Below are 20,000 nucleotides of genomic sequence, written 5' to 3'. Positions count from 1 at the left end.
TTCTACTGAATAAGCATTTATAAATTGGGGTCTTACAATTGTGATGCAAAGAAAACCAACACATTCTCACCATTACTTTTTAATAAAATGTAGTTTTCTTTAAAACCGTGCTTATTGACTACGAATTTAATAAAATATCGAAACAAAAATGCAATTATTAATACATTTATATTACTGTATCTGTATAAAAAGAGTATAGAGATTGATCATTTAAAAGTAACAATATTAGCTAAATATAATCACTATGTTCTGCCCAGTTGTGTTAAACGCGTTTGTCGGGGTATTCGATGAAGTTGTGGAGAAACCACCAACATGTTTCCCTTTGCCAACATGAATAACATACTTTGCCATGGAAAGCAAACTTGGAGTTAATAATCTTGCCCAAAGAAATAATATGAAGTACCCGAATAGAGAACTGCACAGTACCCCTCAATACAATATTTTATCCACTCGGCCACTAAATAAAATTTGGGAGTGTAGGGCAGAAAAAAAGTATAATATAAATATGATTGAAAGCATAGGAAGTAAGCCAGAATCACAAAATACGAATCCAGAAATTGCGTGCTCGTTGGAAATTATTTCAATGACTTTGTCTATGTCCATAACAACATCCTCTGGGACTCCCCGTGCACTTAATGACCCCTCGGATCACGAATGGTATTATATAACTGTTCATTTATAAAGCTCTATACCGCGATGTAAATTGGAAAAGAACTTTATCTGTCATTTGTCAGAAGAGCGCATCTTGCGACCAGATAGCTTTATTCTAAGGGCGTTGGGTTCAAAGTCACTATAACGAGTCCTGGAAGTCGGAATTGACAAAACGCTGCATCTTTTTTTGTCCAAAAAATATTGTTTCAGCAGCTAAATGCTGCTTGTATCATTTTGTCCCAAAACCAACAAAGAATATTACATAATATGTTAACGTCGTAATAAAATCCAATATAATAAATAAGCGATATCGTTTTAACTACAAATTTAGTTTCAGTTCAAACAATCTAAACAAAAAATATATGATTAAGCACGGTGTAAAATAGTAAAGGCAGTTTCAAAGCAATAGTAAATGTCCACTTAAAAATCTACCATCGATTTGAGGATTCATTGAGTTCACTGAGATTGTAAAACTATTGCGAACATTCCTATTATCTTGAATCCTTACATAAAGATCACTCAGGCTGAAAATATTTGATTTTAGTTATCGCTTCATATAAGTGGCTGAGTGGTTAGGATATGGCACTGTGACCCGGAAGGCTCCGAGTTCGAGCACCGCTCCAGGCTCTTTCGTTTTTTCCTTGGGCAAGATTGTCAACCCCCAATTTGCTCACTTGGACAGCATGGGTGATTCCTGTTGACATTGTGGAATCCTAGGCGATGATATCTTATGATGTAAATTAAAAAAAAGAAATAATTAATATAATAGAAGTTTAGCTCTATTATTTCATGGTTTTTGTAAAACTGGAGATCGCAACAAAAAACAAATGTGAATCACTTATGACTATTATATTCAAAACCCGTTGCTATTATTCAAAATTTGGACTTTGAATTATATGTGTAATGAATTTGGAACTATAATATATGACGATGACTCTTTTCCTATGGAGACAATGCCCTTGTCCGTATTGTAGAAAAAGGTCTTTGATTCATGAGCCGTGGTGTCTTAGAAAATGGCAGCTTAAGATTATGTTTCATAAATTTCTTTAAACCTTTTTATTTTGTGTGGTCATTGAGGTTTTCTAATCGTTATTTAGAGAGCCATTAGTCCGGTATCTACTTAGTGCACCTTATACAGAGCTGACACGTTTTTTTTGTTAAAATGAATTCACAATTTGTTTGGCGCAGTGCTTTAGCCCATTGATTTAACCAAACACCTTTATCGTACCGTAATCATTTAAATGTTAATAGAAAAAAGCCTCAAGTCTATTGTTACTAAATTTCCACAGTACCAGGTGACTAGTGCTTAGACCACATCTCATAATTGTGACTTGGAACTGGGTTTCTGATGCTCACAAATCGTATATATATATATATATATATATATATATATATATATATATATATATATATATATATATATAAGGTGTCCTAATATTTGTATACACATTTATAATAATTGTAAATAATATATAATATCAATATATGTTAGCAAAGGGGATGAGAAAGAAAACATACTTACGTGATAAGAGATCGATTTTCAAATCTGCACCTGAATAGCTGGAGTCTGTCTGGTAGTAAGACCAATACTCGATCATTAACTGGTCACTTTCAGTAATCATCTGATGAGGAGGCTCCTTTAAGTTAAGTCTATCAAGGGGTATTTCATTTTCAGAATATACAATGTCAGGACTAATGATGTTGCAATCAATCTTCTACTAGAAGTTCTAGCATCCTTATTCACCTCAAAGATTAATATATATATATATATATATATATATATATATATATATATATATATATATATATATATATATATATATATATTTCAATTGGGCTGTTTTTGCACACACCTACAGACTTTACTACCAGACATATTTCGACAGTGATTACATCAAAAGATTCGTCCCTCTTTAATTAAATTTTCAAGATACTATAAAAATTAATATAAATAAGTGCCTGTGCCTAATGAGACTTTAAATTGTGTGATTTTTCCTCGTCAAAACCCACTCCACTCCATATTTTGAATATTTTCAAGTTAAAATCGAAGAGGAGAAAGTGGACACCCACAGACTGTATCATTGCACTAGTTTTGATCGTTGATCGCTCAAAAGATTTGTTTCGATCTTTCTTTATAATATGATGATAAAGATAAATAAATGCACACTGGTAATGCGATCTTACGTACTTTCGAATGTTGCACGTTCTCCACTACTATGTTTGGACTGGAGTCGCAATTTCAGATACTATTTATAATAAAGACAGAGACATGTGGCCCACGACTATAGAATTTATTCAGATTCTGTGGCGTTTAAGAGACTGAAACAATTCTTAGCTAAACGATACCTTCTGGATGGAGCCTTGTCTGTTGGAAATTACTTTCCGTTTGCTCTAACAGACCCAACTACCCATTTACCTTTAGAGAGACTGAGGGATCAGAATATTATCTATCGTTTACACATCAAATGTAAGACTGAATGACAAAATATTATGGATGAAATAGGTATCAACAACTAACGAAAGACAATAAAATAATATAGGAAAGGCATATACTATCATCATGGCATTCAGAGATTTAAAGCATTCTTATTCCTTTTGTACAAGATCATGAGACTACAAAAGAAAGAAAGCATAAATAATACTTTATAATTAAATCTTCTCATAACGTATTAAGTCGGGGTGAACACGATTCTTAATATTAAATATGCGCTAATATTATAAAATGTGTCTTACAGAAATGCTTTTTTTAGGATAATGAGTTTTGTTCCTTTATCTTCAAAAACTCTTTTATAAAACATTATAATCAATTTGACTTTTAAACCAAATTTATCTCTTTATATCATTCCAACATAATATCAGATTGATGTTAGTCATAGACTAAAATTAAATGAAGATAAAACAGAAATTACCAATTGAGGTACACCCTCTAATGTAAGAAATTTGACATGAAAGGCATAACCATTTTGAATAGCTTTTGAATGTCCTTGACAGATAGATAAAAAAGTCTTGATTTTGTGCTGGATTTTATGCATGGAACTCCAAGTTAACAATATAATAAGGACCGAGAGTTTCAAACCAAATATATTACAAAGAATGAAAAGGTTCCTCCTATTGAACCAGCTCCAAACAGTAGTTTGAGCTCTCATTATCTCACACTAGAACTGTTGTAATTCCATGCTTGTAAGCCTTACTGACAAGAAAGGTGACAAACTCCAAAAACTAAAGGACTGTCAGAATGATTCTGGGCATTAATAATCAACATGAGAAAATAAGCGTGAAAACGATACTAAGAACACTGCACTGGATGCCAGTTCTGCCAGTATAAAATTCCCTTTTTTGTTTTAATGCACCAAATTTCCGATCTCTTAACTACATTCAAGAACTACTAGTCATATTCTACTCCGTGATTCGTCTAATTAGGTCATTGGAGATCTAGATAGCTACTAAAAGTGTCAAAAGCACGGCATTCTATTTCGGCGATAGATCATTAATAAACCAGGATCACTTTTTTTGTGAGTTGGAAACACACACAGCTCGAGGATTTTTTTTTTGTAAAAGCTGAAAATCATCTTTACCACATATTTTTTGCTTCAGTAATTAATTATTTGTCACATTTTTCGTTTTCAATTTTCGAATTCCATTCTATTTTATAAGACATGTGTTTCTGTTTGATGATTAGTCGAGTGACATTGGAAACCGCTTTGATGTGCCTGCATTTGGATTATTATTATTATTATTATTATTATTATTATTATTATTATTATTATTATTATTATTATTATTGTTATTGCTGTTGTTGTTGTTGTTATTGCTGTAATTGATGATGTCTGTGTTGATGAAGTGGGTCGCACTTTAGGTTTTATAATGTTTTTATATTAAATATTTTTACAAAGCAACGCTTTGCCGTCATATTTTGATTATAACGAAAACCGTTCAAACCAGAACAGAAATAAATTCATTTAAGAAATATTTAAAAATTAAGGTATGGCATTGTTAATTATAATTTTAAAGGATTTGGTCAATAATTGCGGGTGATGACATCATGCAGTCTTGTGTCAACCACTTACTTATATGGATTCTCCAACAAATTGAATTTCCTAACCAAAAACTTGTCACTGGGATGAAGTTTGATTTTTTCAAAGGTCAGTCGAAGACGAGATCCCTTCGGAGCCTGCAATAAGGAACAACAGTGAGCTGTCAAAAAACTGGTTCCAATCTCATTGGAACTGTAAAACCACTCTTCCAGAGGACTGAATACATGCCTTGTGTAAATGCTCTTTTAGTTTCAGAGTGACCGGATCTTATTTTCAAGTCTAAATGTATGTTGGTCGTCAAAAAGATCATCAGTGCTCGCTCATATACGTCCCTTGATCCTTATAATCTGCCTAAGCATCCTGCTTCTAAAATAGCCATGCTACCGTATGATTCAGTATCTAACCTATTCACTATTAGTCCTCTGAAGGACTGGTTACATACACACGTCCAAGGAATTTGGAACCCGAAAAGTAGTGGATGCGACGTCATTACTTTTATTACCTATTATACAATAAACTATTCAGAAGATATGTAAAGCTTCCCTGAACAAAACAACCATAGAGAAGGAAGAAGGGAAGGAGAGAGAGAGAGAGAGAGAGAGAGAGAGAGAGAGAGAGAGAGAGAGGGGAGGAAGGGAGGGAGAGAGTAATGTAAATTTTGCAATAACATATTTAATAGCACCATATTATTTACTTACTACTTGTATTCGTGTTACTAAACATCACATATTATTAGAATAAAGAAAAAGTTATCTTGAGTTTGAGAGCATTATAATTTTAGCCTACTCTGAGATAAATTTTCTCTTTCATTTTCAGTTGCCTGATAGGAATTATTTGTGGTACTAGCACCCGTACAAGATTGGTTATTGTCATTGGCCCAATCACATAAGATAAGTGTGTTGTATGAAAATTAATTCGCACAAGCTTCGGTGCCGGGGCAAGAGTTTTGCAATTTGTGTCATCCATCTGTCAACAGACCACGCTCAACATCACACATCATTGTCACAATCCGCTCGATCGAAGGAGTCATTTTGGTGGGCGAAATGACAGATTGGTTGAGTCAATGAATTTAAACCCTAAACTTTTGTATTTGAGCCACGCTGCCAAATTTATTTTTTTTAATATGAAAAAATACCCCAATTGCTAACGTCTGGGCAATCTTGGTCTCTTTTTTGATGGACCATTAAGGCAAATTTCACTTCAGGATGAATATAAGTGAATTTCACCTTTTACCATTGATTCATTTTGCATACCAAATACATAGTTATGTAATTCGACTTTCTCATACCCAGGGCTAACATGAACATGAACAAATCCATACCTGGAAATGATAAAAACATCTTCTATTGGACTCCCTGGAGTCTCCAACGTTTGGCACCGACAACGAGACTGTCGGGTTGCTGGAATCCAAATTTACTGATTGACTACAACCTAAAAGAGGAAGATAAAAGTCCGAATGATAGAATCTATATACACGCCTGCTATTTAATAAAATTGTAATTATTTTTATTTTAAATACAACGTTTATAACATCCGTCGTTACTTACAGTAATTCACTCTACATGTTTAATTTTGCCTTTGATAAAAATGACGTAGTTTTTCGAAGTTATTGAAATTTTGCCTCTTCCATTTAAAATCCACATTGTCAGTTCAGGTTGTGCTTTACCCATTTTCTAAATTTTGGTTGGAACAGTAAAGTGAGACAAAGAGCTATATAAGGACTGAAAGACAGACAAAATACTATTATTTATTTATAAATTAGGCATAAAAATTAATAAGTAAAGTTTACGGGACAATGATCGTTATGCAGAAAAAAATTAATGATAAGACAACTGTTGTTGAAAAATTATTTTCCAAAGATTATTCACTTTTTTCAACAATTAAACCTGGATGTATTTTTATAGCAAGTACATATTTTTGACCACCATCTTTGATGTCATTTATGTTATGATTTTATAATTTCATAATTCATCTTGACTTAATAATTTCTTAAGTCTCCATTAGACTGCGTAATAACTTTTCTTTAGACTGCATGAACCATTTCACACAAATCACTTCTATCCGTATAACTTTTGAAAGAATATAGCCTACCGTATGTCGGAGGTTGATAGTAACAAGAGGTTTCATACAATCCATTACTCTGGATGCGCACGTTTGGGGCTGTGCCCTTCTTGTAGGATTTTCCTTTCATGATGATATATCCAGGCAAAGTCCACATTCCTTGTATATTGGGATAATTAAAAAGAAGTGATTAAAATGTCTAATTATTGAGGTATGTAGGGATAAACAAACCTGTTGCTTAAAATTGAACTTTAAGTTTAATTCATATAATTTGAGTTTAGATAAATGACACCATTGTTTAGAGTGAGATTTAGGTCTTAATATTTAAGAAATCCAAATGTCCTAACTCTTATTATTTAGAATGCATACTCAATTTTCTCCATCCAGTTTATTACCAAATAATAGCAATAAATACAGTGAGTAACAAGAACATATCCTAAGCGACGAATTTAAGTTGTCATTTTTCAGATTCGACAACACAAAAGGTCCAGTTGTTTTCTACAAAAAGTAGGATTACATACAAGCTAGTTTGATATACCAAATGTGATTATTTATATCGTCTGTGGTTTTAGGGTACGTCAAAAGCAACATTATAGAAAACCAAAAGTCAATGGCAATAACATTTAAGGACGAAAAAGTACGTTGATCCCCATATACAAAATGGAGATGTTCAAGAATATGGGAAGTATAGAGAGATCAAGTTAATAAGTCACACAATGAAGATACGGGAAAGAGTAATCGATAAGAGGATTAGAAAAGATGTAGACATAAGTGAAGAGCAGTTTGAATTTGTTGCTGGCAAAAGTACAACGGGTGTTATATTTGGACTAAAAGTGACCGCAGAAAAGTATAGAGAAAAGCAAAGAGAATTACATTGTGTATTCATTGACCTGGGGAAAGCATATGCAGGCAGGGTGCCAAGAGAAGAAATGTGGTACTGTCTAAGAGCAAAGCGGGTAACAAAGAAATATATTAAAATTATCCAAATATGTACGAAGGAAACAAGACAGTGGTAAGGACGGATGTTGGCACAACTGAACCATTTGATGTAAGAGTAGGATTACACCAGGGATCTGCTCTCAGCCCACTGCTGTTTGCAATAGTAATGGGTGTTCTCACAGAATACATTCCGCGTGAGGAACATGATGTATGCAGATGACGTAGTCCTTTTGATTGATACATAAGCTGTGGTGGAAAAAGAGCTGGAGGGCTGGAGACGGGTGTTGGAAAGGAGGGGATTAAGGGTAAGCAGATCGAAGACAAACTATTTGTGCATCGGATTGCATAGAGCAGTACCACCCATAAAGATAGGTGAAGAAGATGGACCAGAGACAAACCAATTCAAATATTTATGAACAACTGTACAAGGAAATAGGGGCAATGAGACTGAGGTTAAGAAGAGGATCCAGGTAGGCTGGAATAATTGAAGTAAGGTAACTTGAGTTATGAGTGACAAACGAATTTCCTCAAAGCTGAAGGGAAAGATATATACATCTGTTGTAAGACCGGCAATGTTGTATGGATTAGAGACAAAGATACAAGATAAAGAAGTTGAGGTGGCAGAAATAAGGATGTTGAGATGGTCATTTGGCTGGACAAGAAAAGATAAAGTGAGAATTGAACTAATTCGAAGGTTGACTGAAGTGAAGAATGTATCAATAAAGATGAGAGAAAATAGGTTGAAAGGTTAAGAGACGAGAGAGGGAGTACGTGATATATATATATTACAATAAGCATGGGGCATCTCACTTACCTTTGATTTCTTGACAATCACCACCGCTCATCATAAGTCTATAAGCTTTATCAGTGGGCATTTTTATAGGAAAACTGGTATCACCTCCTTTTTGACAGCAGTACTTCATAGTAACGTTGTTGCCATTTACTGTGACGTCACCAACTGACCCAGTCAATTCCATCTGACCATTGGTTGTGATCGTTACTTCTCCTTCCTCAAAAGCTATCGTCAAAATGGAGAATGAATAAGTTAACTATACACAATTTTTTGAATTGTTTTGTCTATGCAATGATTTAATGTAACCAAAACATGGAACTTTTTTATGGAGCAATATTCACTTAATATTCTCAAAGCGCTTTCCAATCCAACAGCAACACTTATTATGTAGGCGAGACATGTCGCTTAACAGACGATATTTGATTTTATTTACCGACAGAGAAACGAGATTAAGGGCCGGCCTGGTGCTCATATTACACATGAGGACGGTGGGAGAATAATATGAGTGAAGAGTCGAAGGACTCAATTTTGCGCCGAAATAAGTGAGACTCAAATGAGGGACCTATAGATAGTATGAATTTGACGCCACTCAGATCTTTGTTATTGCTTCTTGCCATCCGCGTTTATGAGTAATACTCACTAAACTGTATTAACCAGACTATCAACGTTTAAGGTAAGACATAGTTTTGTGTGTTGGTCCGTTATACTTCCGGATGGCAATGTTGTGAGCTTCTTAGCCAAGCGCATACAATCTATAGGCCCAAAGGCAAATGCCATATCTCAAGACCACCAAGCCGCACAATGAGGTTAGTTCACGACTTACATGCAACTACTTAATGTCCATGCTGTATCAGTTGACGGTTGTATGCTCCTCTGATTGTATGACTGACTTAAATTAAATTAATTATTAATTAAACTAATAATAGTAAAAATAATAATATAATAATAATAATAATAATAATAATAATAATAATAATAATAAATAATAATAAATAATAACATAATAAAAATAATAATAATAACAATAATAACAATAATAATATGATAATAATAATAATAATAATAATAATAATGATAATAATAATAATAATAATAATAATAATAATAATAATAATAATAATAATAATAATAATAATAATAATAATAATAATAATAATAATGTAGTTATAGCTCTTTTCGATTTTTTCTTGTACAATGGAATGACGTCATCTTTACGGTTTTCAAGAAAAATAAATATTTCATGTAGCTTTCCGACCGATGTTTAAATAATACTTTATTTTTACCAAACCAATGCTTAAAATTTAAGAAATGAAACCTATATATATATATATATATATATATATATATATATATATATATATGTGTGTGTGTGTGTGTGTGTGTGTGTGTGTGTGTGTGATATGATGATACAATAAGTAAATTCCCTGTGACTTTTACTGTTGAATATCAATCAAAAGGTAAGACGGCTATGGTTGGGAGAGTCGCAACAACTGCATGAACTGCTGCGATGCTTCATTCAGAAATATACCATGATTATATCACAAAGCTGGTAATAAAACATAAGTGTTTTTGAATCTTATTACAATAATTTATAACATTCATTTTATGAACTTCATCATTTAAAAAAAAGAGGTGAACAGAGTGTAGATGATTTTCGATTTTGTCTAGATGTGTGCGAAACTTTTTCGGTCAAAACACTCTCAAACTCAAACCAAAAATAAAATAAATAAAATAAATGAAGAGGACATCTACATTCATAGGTTTGCGAATATTTATCGCTCTTATTGTCATATATTTGGCGGCCATTTTCAACACGTATTCCATGGAATTCACGTTGTCAGCGGCGTGAACTACCCTTTTTGAATATGCTGCGTAAGGTATTCAAAATATTTTATACCATGACAAGCGGTAACAGTTTTTATGATTCAGCAATAAATAATACTTGTTGGTATGTTTACCATTTATCTCTGAATATATATCGCTATAGTATTTCTGACCATCTATTTAACATTCACACCAGGGACATGTTATTCAAATTAAACATGCGCTTGTTTGTGACAAGCTCACATGGAGTAAGGGTGGGCGCTAGTCGCTAAGTAATGTATCGACTGACAGTAATATCGATAAGTACTGGGTACTTATTAAACACAATAAATGCACTGGATAAAATAAGCCGATTACCTCCCTTGTTATACCCCCTCCCCCCCCCCCTGCCCCCGCAAAGCGCAGTCACCCAAGCATAATGTCTTCTATATTTCGTTTTTGTTTTTGTTTTTCTGTTTTGTTTTGTTTATTTAAAATAGATATATTTACACCCCTCCAAATTTTATTTTGTAGCTTGTGGAAGCAATGAACAAACACAATTAAATAAATAAATTTATCAATTTAAAAAAAAATGAAAAGAAAATAAAGTATCGGAACTTCCAATTCTTCGCAAGAAATAATATCTTGTCAACGTTATCCGTCGATAAATTGGATCTCTTTTCGGAAATGATATTTGTTATTATATTATTATCCATTAGAGAGAGAGAGAGAGAGAGAGAGAGAGAGAGAGAGAGAGAGAGAGAGAGAGAGCGAGAGAGAGAGAAGGTGAAATATAGAGAAGGACACTCTCTCTTGGCCACAAGCTTACGAGCTGAGCAAGGGACATCTTGAGCTTTTCCAATACAGTAGGATCCATAAGGCCAGGAATCATAACCCTCAGACCCTGATGATTTGGTGCACATGTCGATGTTGATCGTCGGTCCTGAAGATGGAAGCTGCTTACGATTCATTCTGTACATTCCAACTGTCAAAGGCACTCGGCCGACCTCAACACCATCCGGGCAGTCATCATCTGATTTGTATAAACTGTAAGCGGTGTCTGGCCAAGTTATGCTTGAATCCGCTGCATTGCAAGATGGAAGTTAATTAGTAAATATGTCTTAAAAACAACCCTGAGGTAGAAAATCCGACCTTTACAAGTTGCATGTTAGACATGGGGTGTATGCGACGTGTACATATATATGCAGGTTTGACATCCGAACATTCATATTATGGGCCTAGATTAGCATTGATGTAATGGATAATATTTTGCGGCATTTTTTTTAGATTTCCATTGCAACAATGAGCCCATAAGTAATTGGGATTTCCTACCTGAAAATAAGTGCAAATCGTGTGTATGTCTTATATCCGCTAAATGAAATATTGGAGATTGCAACATTTGAGGTATATTTTCTCGAATTCGTTTTTATTTTAAATAAAAGCTTCAAACATTTTTATTTCTTCTTTACTTCTTTTCTATGTAGCATTAGTTATAACAAGGATTCATGAGACTCGGGTTCTCTTACTGATGATGAAAAAATCACACCCGGAGATCAAACAAGGACATGCTAAAAGATTTGTAAACTCGGCGTTTTGTTCTATAATCAATAAAATTGTTGAATTCGGTCAAAACTCGTAAATAGTCTTGCCCATAGAGCTGAAAGGCCGAATTTACACGTAAGAAAACGTATTAAAAAACCTTAATCTCATATCTAAGAATGTTGTAAAATAAAAAATGGTAAGATTAGATGGAACATAAAACTATATATAATTAGCGTAAATTAATATCTAAAATGTGTTTATGAAACAATACCAGACAAAGCAAGAAAGGAAAATACAAGAAACAAATCATCCCCCAAAAAATCAGTCTTCCTCGACTGCGGATCAAACCTTTGACCTCCTGATTACTAGTAAGACGTACTACCATCACACTGGTAAAGAATATCATACTGAAACGGTAGACCAGGAAGTCTGAGGTTTGTTGTACGAGGACTTTAACCATGGACTCCAGGGTTCGAAGGCGAGTGCCATACCTCTATAAAACATTGGCATCCATCTTACCGCTGTTAATCACAGAATTACATCTGGTTTTAGGATCCAAACCATCGGGACACACACAAGAACATTTTTGGTTTATGTATCCCATATATCCTATACCGCAGTCAGTGTCTTGGTCTTTACAGAAGCTCTCTGAAAAAAGAGTAATTAAAGTGATAACATATACTTTCAAAATCATCACCTCCTCACATCCAGACAAAAACACAAACATAAAAGACAAACGACAATAAGCAAAAACATTTCTTCCTCTGAGCACCTCAATATATGAATATTATGTTTTCCCACTGTGTTAGTTTCACTCTTTGATTAGAATGAACACATCAATGTATGAAATAATTCTCTTTCTTCTTTCAAGCACTACAGCATGTAATTTTTTAAAGTCATCTGACACTAATTCTACACGTCTTTTAGATGACTTTAAGCTGGCATGTCAGTAATATGAAACTGTCTATGAAGAGTATAATATCTGTTAAACCAGTAAAAAACAAAAGACCGATCTTAATATGTCTTTCATGGTTTATTGTAATTTTATTCGAACGTATAACAAATTAATTCGTCTTTCAATATCCGCAATATCCACTAAATGAGACATTAGACATTGGATCAAAAGCAAGTAGTCGTTTATATAAGCGTGTATATTGGCATACGCCTACATATGTATATATGTATATATATTGCCCATTCACGACAAGCGTCCATAGAGACAGCGCAGCCATATTCATTCATTCATAATATAAATAATCTTACCAACACATTTGTAGTTTTTAGTCATCTCCATAATGATATTCTTGTATGTGGATGAACCTGTAAGGTGGCCCATCTCGGGACGGATATAGTCGAATGTATACTGGCCATTTTTGGTGAAATACTGGATGAAAAAAGAAAGTTTTAAGGGTATTTTGTTGTTCACGGCTTAATTGAAATAGGATTGCGTAGTTAAAGCAGTTGTGGCAGGGAGAGAAGTCAATGACAATTAATGAGGATAAAACATTATATATTTTACTATTGATCAGAATAAATGTTTTGATAGTGTTGCCTTTCCTGATTTAAAATGCTAGAATCAGTTAAACATTTTAGATATAAAATTTACTCAACAATCTTACAGCGAGACAGCATTCTTTCAAAACATATCTTTTATTCACTTGTTCTTCCTTTATACGGATTTGCCCGTTTTTACCTGCAGCACTATCATCCTGATGCTTTTTGTTTCCAAGGCATTTGAATGCTACGTACTTCTTCCATTTTGAAAAGGGTACGTTTTGATGTTCTTTGATTAAAACCGAATCCCTTGTACAGATAGTGTATGGTATTTATTTGCACTTGACACTTACAATAAAATTATGTTTTTACAAACACTTACCGTACGTGAATACATCAGCAATGAAGAGGGGTCAAAAAGTTCAAACTCGACTTCTTTAGAGTCATGTGGGTACTTTCTGAAGTTATTTTCAACACCTGAATGTATGACAATATACAAAGAAAAATCTTTCTTTTAAATATGTAGTAGGATATCTTAATTAGTAAAATGCAATATAGAGCTGTTTAAGATTATTCAGACAAGAAGAGAAAAATCCAAAGAACGTAACAATACAAGAAACCTCAAAGGGTTTCATGAACTGAGGGCACAAAAAGCGATTATCTTTTTCAATACGAGCTTCAAACCAATTAATGATATTTTCGAGCACCACGATGGAAGGTTTTGCAAGGTGCTTCGAGGGCATAATATGTATTATGTGGGCATATTATTTGTCATGATAATTCAAAATAACATAAATTTCCTGCCAACTCTATTTCATTAATAAATCAAAAATCAGAATCTTTCAAGACGAAAACAGCTTTCTTTTTCAAGATAAAGAATAGATTATATTTTGTTTCAAAATTCAATCGCACTCATTTTCCTAAATTTATTTTCGATCGTCTGACAATCTGATGTAGCAGAGTAGTTTTAAAAGTCATGTTCCATGATCGACGAGTACATATATGCAGGTCTGGCATCCAAACCAATTAAGGGCCCAGTTTAACATTATTGTAATGGACAATATTTTTCGTCACTTTTTGAGATTTCCATTACAAGAATAAACCCACAATGAATAGGGTTATCAGGCCTGCAAATAAGTGCACGACGTCCATGACCGTATAGCCTCACAGCCTTATCCCTTACTTTTATCTATTATTTTCTTTATGTTCGTTTAAACACTAATAGTTTCAATGCTGTAATATAGACATTTTCGTTAGGCTTCACAGTTGAACAGTCCTTTGTCACTGTTTTGCACTGTGGTGATTTCCGTTTCTGTGTCTGTGCAATACGCTGCAGATACTTATTTTGCTTGTGGCAGGGACTTGTTTTTGACCAGGCAGCCAGTAAACATAGTCTGTTACGGAATTCTTGTAACAATTTTAAAGACGTTTAGAATCTATTTTTGCTTTTCTGGTTGTGCTAAATTTGCAGTTTTTAGGTTAATTTTCATTATTCATTTTTTGTGTTTAAATCGTGGTGAGCACTGATTATTTCTTTGTTTTTCTTTTCAAAATCAATTAGTAGTATTTCTGTGACGAAAATTACGAAAACGATCTTTCGGCACAGCCTCCTATATGAACACTAAATAGATGTACATTCACATTATAATTTGAATAAACTACTAATTATTATTTCTCCTAATTTTGACACAAAGCTTCGTTGCAGTATTAAAAAATGATGGCAAATGGGTGTAAGGGAGAAAACTCGAAGAATACCAATCTATTACAAGAGTTAGTTTCCTTCACCATTCACTGTGCATTAAAATTTAAGATTTGACTTTTCCTACCTAAAAAGGAGTAAAATTGAACATGTCATCAAAAGTGGGCTTTTTAAAAGATCAAACTAATATTAAGAAGACATTTTCTATAGTTCTAGGTTTATTGTATAAGCTTGATTCAATAATATTGTCATTTTGTATCTTAACACAATTGTAGACTACCAGTTATGCCAACATTCAAGGGAGTATTATAAAAAATATATCACCATTAAGAGCATAATGTTGGAACGTTGGTAGAAAATAAAAGCTATCGGATTGTCTTGAGTTGACAAGCAATGCGGTAAAGAGTAGAAAATATGCTTTTGAGAGATTTTGGGGTTATCGATGTGTAGTCTAGTTTTTCTCTTTTTGTTTTAACCTAATTCATCGTTTTAAAATGATAGCACAGAATAGAGACGACTTGATTGCTTTCAGAACATTGATCTATATAACAGCCGAAGCTCCAAAGACGAAAGACCTAGATGACAAAAAGTCAAGTCGGTCGTATCAAGCTGAATTTTGCTAATAGTTTTTTTTTTAATCTTTTTATTTTATTAATTGGTTTTTGATTTTTCCCAAGTAACCAACAAGTACAACATATTTTATTGAATAGATATTAGATGCAACATTCTTTTAAGTACATATTCAGTACAAAAAAAACTGCAAAAGGAAACGAAAGTTTATATATCAAATGTAAATAACATTAAGATTAAATATTTTCTTCTATCTTGTTTAATTGTGTAGATTTTGAATGTAAATACTACACAAGAAATCCCCAAAAATTCTACAAATAATGCGTTATGCTCCAATGACAAGATGATGAACGATATAGCAAAGATAAAATAAGAAAAAAGTGTATATGAAACAGTGCCAGAAAAACCATTGCCCTGGCTGGCTCTGTTTTATACACAGTTTTTCAGATCTTTATTTTACAATAGTGCCTACTCTCTTACACGTCACTTTGAAAGACTTACCGTCTTTTATATTGTCTTCGTGTAGAGTGATGTATCTTTCCCTAAACGGATAGTTTTGTGCATGGACGCCACCCAAAGAATGAATCACTTCGTGCATCATTGACACCTAAATGAAAAATAATATTTTTTCGTCAGTTCATTTTTCATACTTTTCTAACAATAGTAAAAATCCCATCTCAAATGTTTAGCAATTGTTTATATGGATGACTAAATCCACATATTAAAGCAAAAGCTTCATCTCGCGTTGACAGGCTTAACACAAATCTTATGGTGTTTAAGGATTTTAAAAAATATCATTGACGTTCAGAGACGATCAGAGAACAAGGAGAGTTTGAGAGGAGGTAAGATCGAAAAGATCTGCCACAACATCATTAACTTATGGTTTGACACGTCTGAAAAAATTGAGCTTTTTAATAGAGCAATATCCACTAAACGTGCTCAAAGCGCTTTACAAGGAGTCCCTGACCAACAGCTACACGCAATATGTAGAACGAGACATGACGTCTATTAACGGACAGGTACTCATTTTACACCTGAGTACGGTGAGAGAATGTGAGTAAAGAGCCTTTTCCAAGGTCTAAACTATGCGCCAAGCGAGGCTCGAACCCAGGACCTTCCGATACCACAAGACCACATAGCCGCATGACTTGACACTTCCTTCTGAATGACTGCGATGACTGTGAGATTTGCTGTTACACAAAGTTAATGGACTTTTAGCTTAAAATCCTTTAGAACAGGACAACACTTACCCACTGTGTACAAGGACTGATGGTTCTGCCACTATTGTCCGACTCGCCCCTTCCGTATACAGCAGAGCAACTGCAAAAACAAAGCAAGAAAGCAAATGAATGACCTGAGGTGTTGTAACCAAACTGACGATTAGATATGATAGTAGTGTTGAACCCAGGATGTCCGAGCTGTTCGAGAACCGGGTTGGATCTCCATTCCGTCACAAATCTGACCAGGCCAGAATTACAAGAATGGGAAACAATAAATCAAATGGAATTTAACGTATCAAAGTGCAATGTTCTAACCATCACAAATAAGAAAGCACCTATTACATTTGAATACCAACTTCATGGTCAAAACCTGGAACATGTAAAGACAGCAAAATACCTTGGCATTGAGTTTGCTAAAAACCTCAAATGGAATGACCACATATGTCACCTGGCTTCAAAGGCAAATCAAACAAGCGCTTACATCACCCGCAATTTAAAAAAATGCCCTATCACAACTCAAACCCTTGCTTTTAAAACTATTGTTAGACCAATTTTGGAGTATGGCAGCTCAATTTGGGACCCATATACAAAGAAAAACATCGACACCTTAGAAAACATCCAAAGAAAAACAGCAAGACGCATCACAAACACATTCGATCCTTTCTCAAGTGCGTCTGAAATATCACAACGGATTGGCCTTGAACCTCTGGAAAAGAGAAGAAAGATAGATAAACTTAAATTTTTCCACAAGATCTACACCAAAAATTCGTGCCTTAAACTTCCAAACGACATCAAAGATATCGGCACAAGAAATACGAGGGGACACACAGCAAGAGTAAACCATCCCAACATCAAAAACAGACGCCCACATGTATTCGTTTTTCCCTTCCACTGCCCGACTATGGAATAGCCTCCCAGCTGAAGTGGCTGAAAACGGTTGCCAACATGCCTTCACGCGATTGCTAGAGTTCACAACGTGACTTTTTAATCTATGTGGTATTTAGCAAGTTTAAAATGTAAAACCCTACAAACTGTGGAGTGATCCTCGACAATATTGGAGGTTTCCACAAGACGAAGAAGAAGGCAGGTCGTATATAATGTCCGCGTTGTCCAACACACAACCACCACGAAGTTAGTTGACATGCAATTAAGCTCTCGTCGGCCAGGCGGAGTTGTCGTACCAATAAGGTCGCGGGTTCAAACCCCATCACCGCCGCGAAACATTTTTATTCTCTATTTTATTCGGTGGTTGTGTGTTGGACTCGCAATCTCCAGTAGTCGGTGAGAGAGGGCGCTAGTAATGAATGACCTGAGTTTGATACGATCTTTTTTGGGTTCGTGGATAGCTCATACGGTAGAGTCACGCTCTCACCGGCCAGGCGGAGTTGTCGTACCAATAAGGTCGCGGGTTCAAACCCCATCACCGCGTGGAAAATTTGTTATTCTCTATTGTCTTCTGGCACTTTTCTACTCACTTCATCTCTTGTTGTCTCCCTCTGGATACGCTTTTATGCTCGTCGGAGAAATATTTCATAAGGGCGTCCGCCATTGTTCTGATAGTTTAGAGCCAGTTACTAAGTTACGATGCGTCATTACGAGGGAAGTGACGTTACGACTGTTGAAGTATATTGCTTCTCTTTACTATGTTTGTTAGTGATGTGGTTAAGTAAAATGATGTCTTATTTTGCCCACCGAATCAATCATGCCAACACACAAAGATATTTGTAACCTTGTAGTCCTTCCTAGTCATTAGGCCCATGGAGCCAGAGTTAATCCCGGTTTCTATAGCGTGAAACAGACAATAGCAAATTCTTGCAATCCTTTGGATTCGAGGCTAGTCTATCTCAAATTACCTCTTGATACATATTATAATCTGTTTGAAGGAGTTAGTAGGAAATAATCATCCAATTGGAAGTCTAAAACCAACAACCAAGAGCAGAGCAATTCTATTTTATTTTCCTTTGTTCAACTAATTGAGATGATTGTTCTAAAACGTTAGTTTTTATATTGCGCAGCAACCACCAAGTATCAGAGGTCCTTCAGAGCAATTGGTCCATGGAACCAACGTTTATCCAGGTTTCAATAGCGTCGCGGACAATAGCAATTGGTTGCTGCTTTGGATAGGACGCTAGTCTCGCGAAATACTTTCCGCCAGATCAAAGAGACCCAACTACCCAACCACTGATGGTGGGACAGAGGGGGGGGGGGGGGCTCAAAATGTACTCTGAATGATTTCAAAGTGCTTTACAATGGGTCCCAAGCTAAAAGCATCACCTAAAAAGTACGTTAAAACATGATGCCGGTAAGTCGCTGTAGCATTGTTTCAGAGACAGTACTCTTACTGCCAGGGTACCCATTTTACATCTGAGTATTAGTAAAAGTGTGGGGAAAGATCCTTCATCAAAGATATATCTTTGTGCCGTCCACATCGGGACTCAAACAAGTCTTAAGTTTATTTATCTAATAGAGTTGAAACAGATTGAGGAAAATTCTATGGGATTCGTGGCAAAGAAAATAAAACAGAATTAAGGTCAGTCTTTAGGATATATTCTTATTTTTACTATGGTATTTGCTATGGCTTGCCTGTTATGGATATAATTTACAAAAATAAATCAATGAAAATAGTCACCTGTGAATAATAGTTAAATCACGTTCGATCATAATAATCATAATTTTTGTCGGCATTATGATCGTGTAGTGGTTTAGCAGATTATACGTTTCACTTTAAACGCATCACGTATCACGTATCTGTCTCATGAATATTTTCATTAATGAAATGTAAATAATAATGACGGCATGATATTTTCATATGAGTCATGGGAATGTTTCCATTGTGACATCCAATCAAAAATCCCATAGCGGCACTATTTTTACATATAATGAGATATATACGTGGTATCCGATGCGTGATGTGAGATACGTGAAATCTGGTTAACTTCTCTATTGAGCAGACTCTTGATTACCAGCCGATTTCCCGTGAGGTTGGATTCGGATTGAGCACATATTATTTGATCGGTATAAAACCCTGTTTGGATATACATCTTTATTTCCCAAATGCGTTGTCAGGACTTACCTTCTTAGTGATCTAAATCTTATATAAGAATTGCTGGAGTATCCATGCTCTTTAAACCAGTTGTTGTTTGTGGGGTCGTGATCTTGTTCATGAATGAATTTTATGCACAGGTGGTTTTCCA

General features: G+C 34.6%; 1 protein-coding gene across 2 annotated transcripts in view; it reads right to left on the bottom strand.

The window, feature by feature from the left end:
- The window catches only part of LOC144965199 (uncharacterized), a 65,971-nt gene that overhangs the window by 35,003 nt on the left and 10,968 nt on the right, over window positions 1–20,000 (bottom strand). For both annotated transcript variants that reach the window (XM_078900277.1, XM_078900278.1), the window contains exons 5-16: window positions 19,880–20,000; window positions 16,837–16,906; window positions 16,088–16,193; window positions 13,700–13,794; window positions 13,087–13,207; window positions 12,343–12,471; window positions 11,111–11,365; window positions 8,500–8,703; window positions 6,777–6,905; window positions 6,007–6,116; window positions 4,719–4,822; window positions 2,174–2,301 (exon numbers count right to left, since the gene is read on the bottom strand). The exon at window positions 19,880–20,000 is cut by the window's right edge and continues 36 nt beyond it. In XM_078900277.1, coding sequence (XP_078756403.1) covers window positions 2,174–2,301; window positions 4,719–4,822; window positions 6,007–6,116; window positions 6,777–6,905; window positions 8,500–8,703; window positions 11,111–11,365; window positions 12,343–12,471; window positions 13,087–13,207; window positions 13,700–13,794; window positions 16,088–16,193; window positions 16,837–16,906; window positions 19,880–20,000 — 1,572 coding nt within the window. The remainder of the gene's footprint in view (window positions 1–2,173; window positions 2,302–4,718; window positions 4,823–6,006; window positions 6,117–6,776; window positions 6,906–8,499; window positions 8,704–11,110; window positions 11,366–12,342; window positions 12,472–13,086; window positions 13,208–13,699; window positions 13,795–16,087; window positions 16,194–16,836; window positions 16,907–19,879) is intronic.

Source organism: Berghia stephanieae, chromosome 2 (genome assembly GCF_034508935.2).
Source record: "Berghia stephanieae isolate SIO BIC M18660-M18661 chromosome 2, UCSD_Bste_1.3, whole genome shotgun sequence".
Taxonomy (NCBI): Eukaryota; Metazoa; Mollusca; class Gastropoda; order Nudibranchia; family Aeolidiidae; genus Berghia; species Berghia stephanieae.
This window is presented reverse-complemented; position numbering and strand designations above follow the sequence as displayed.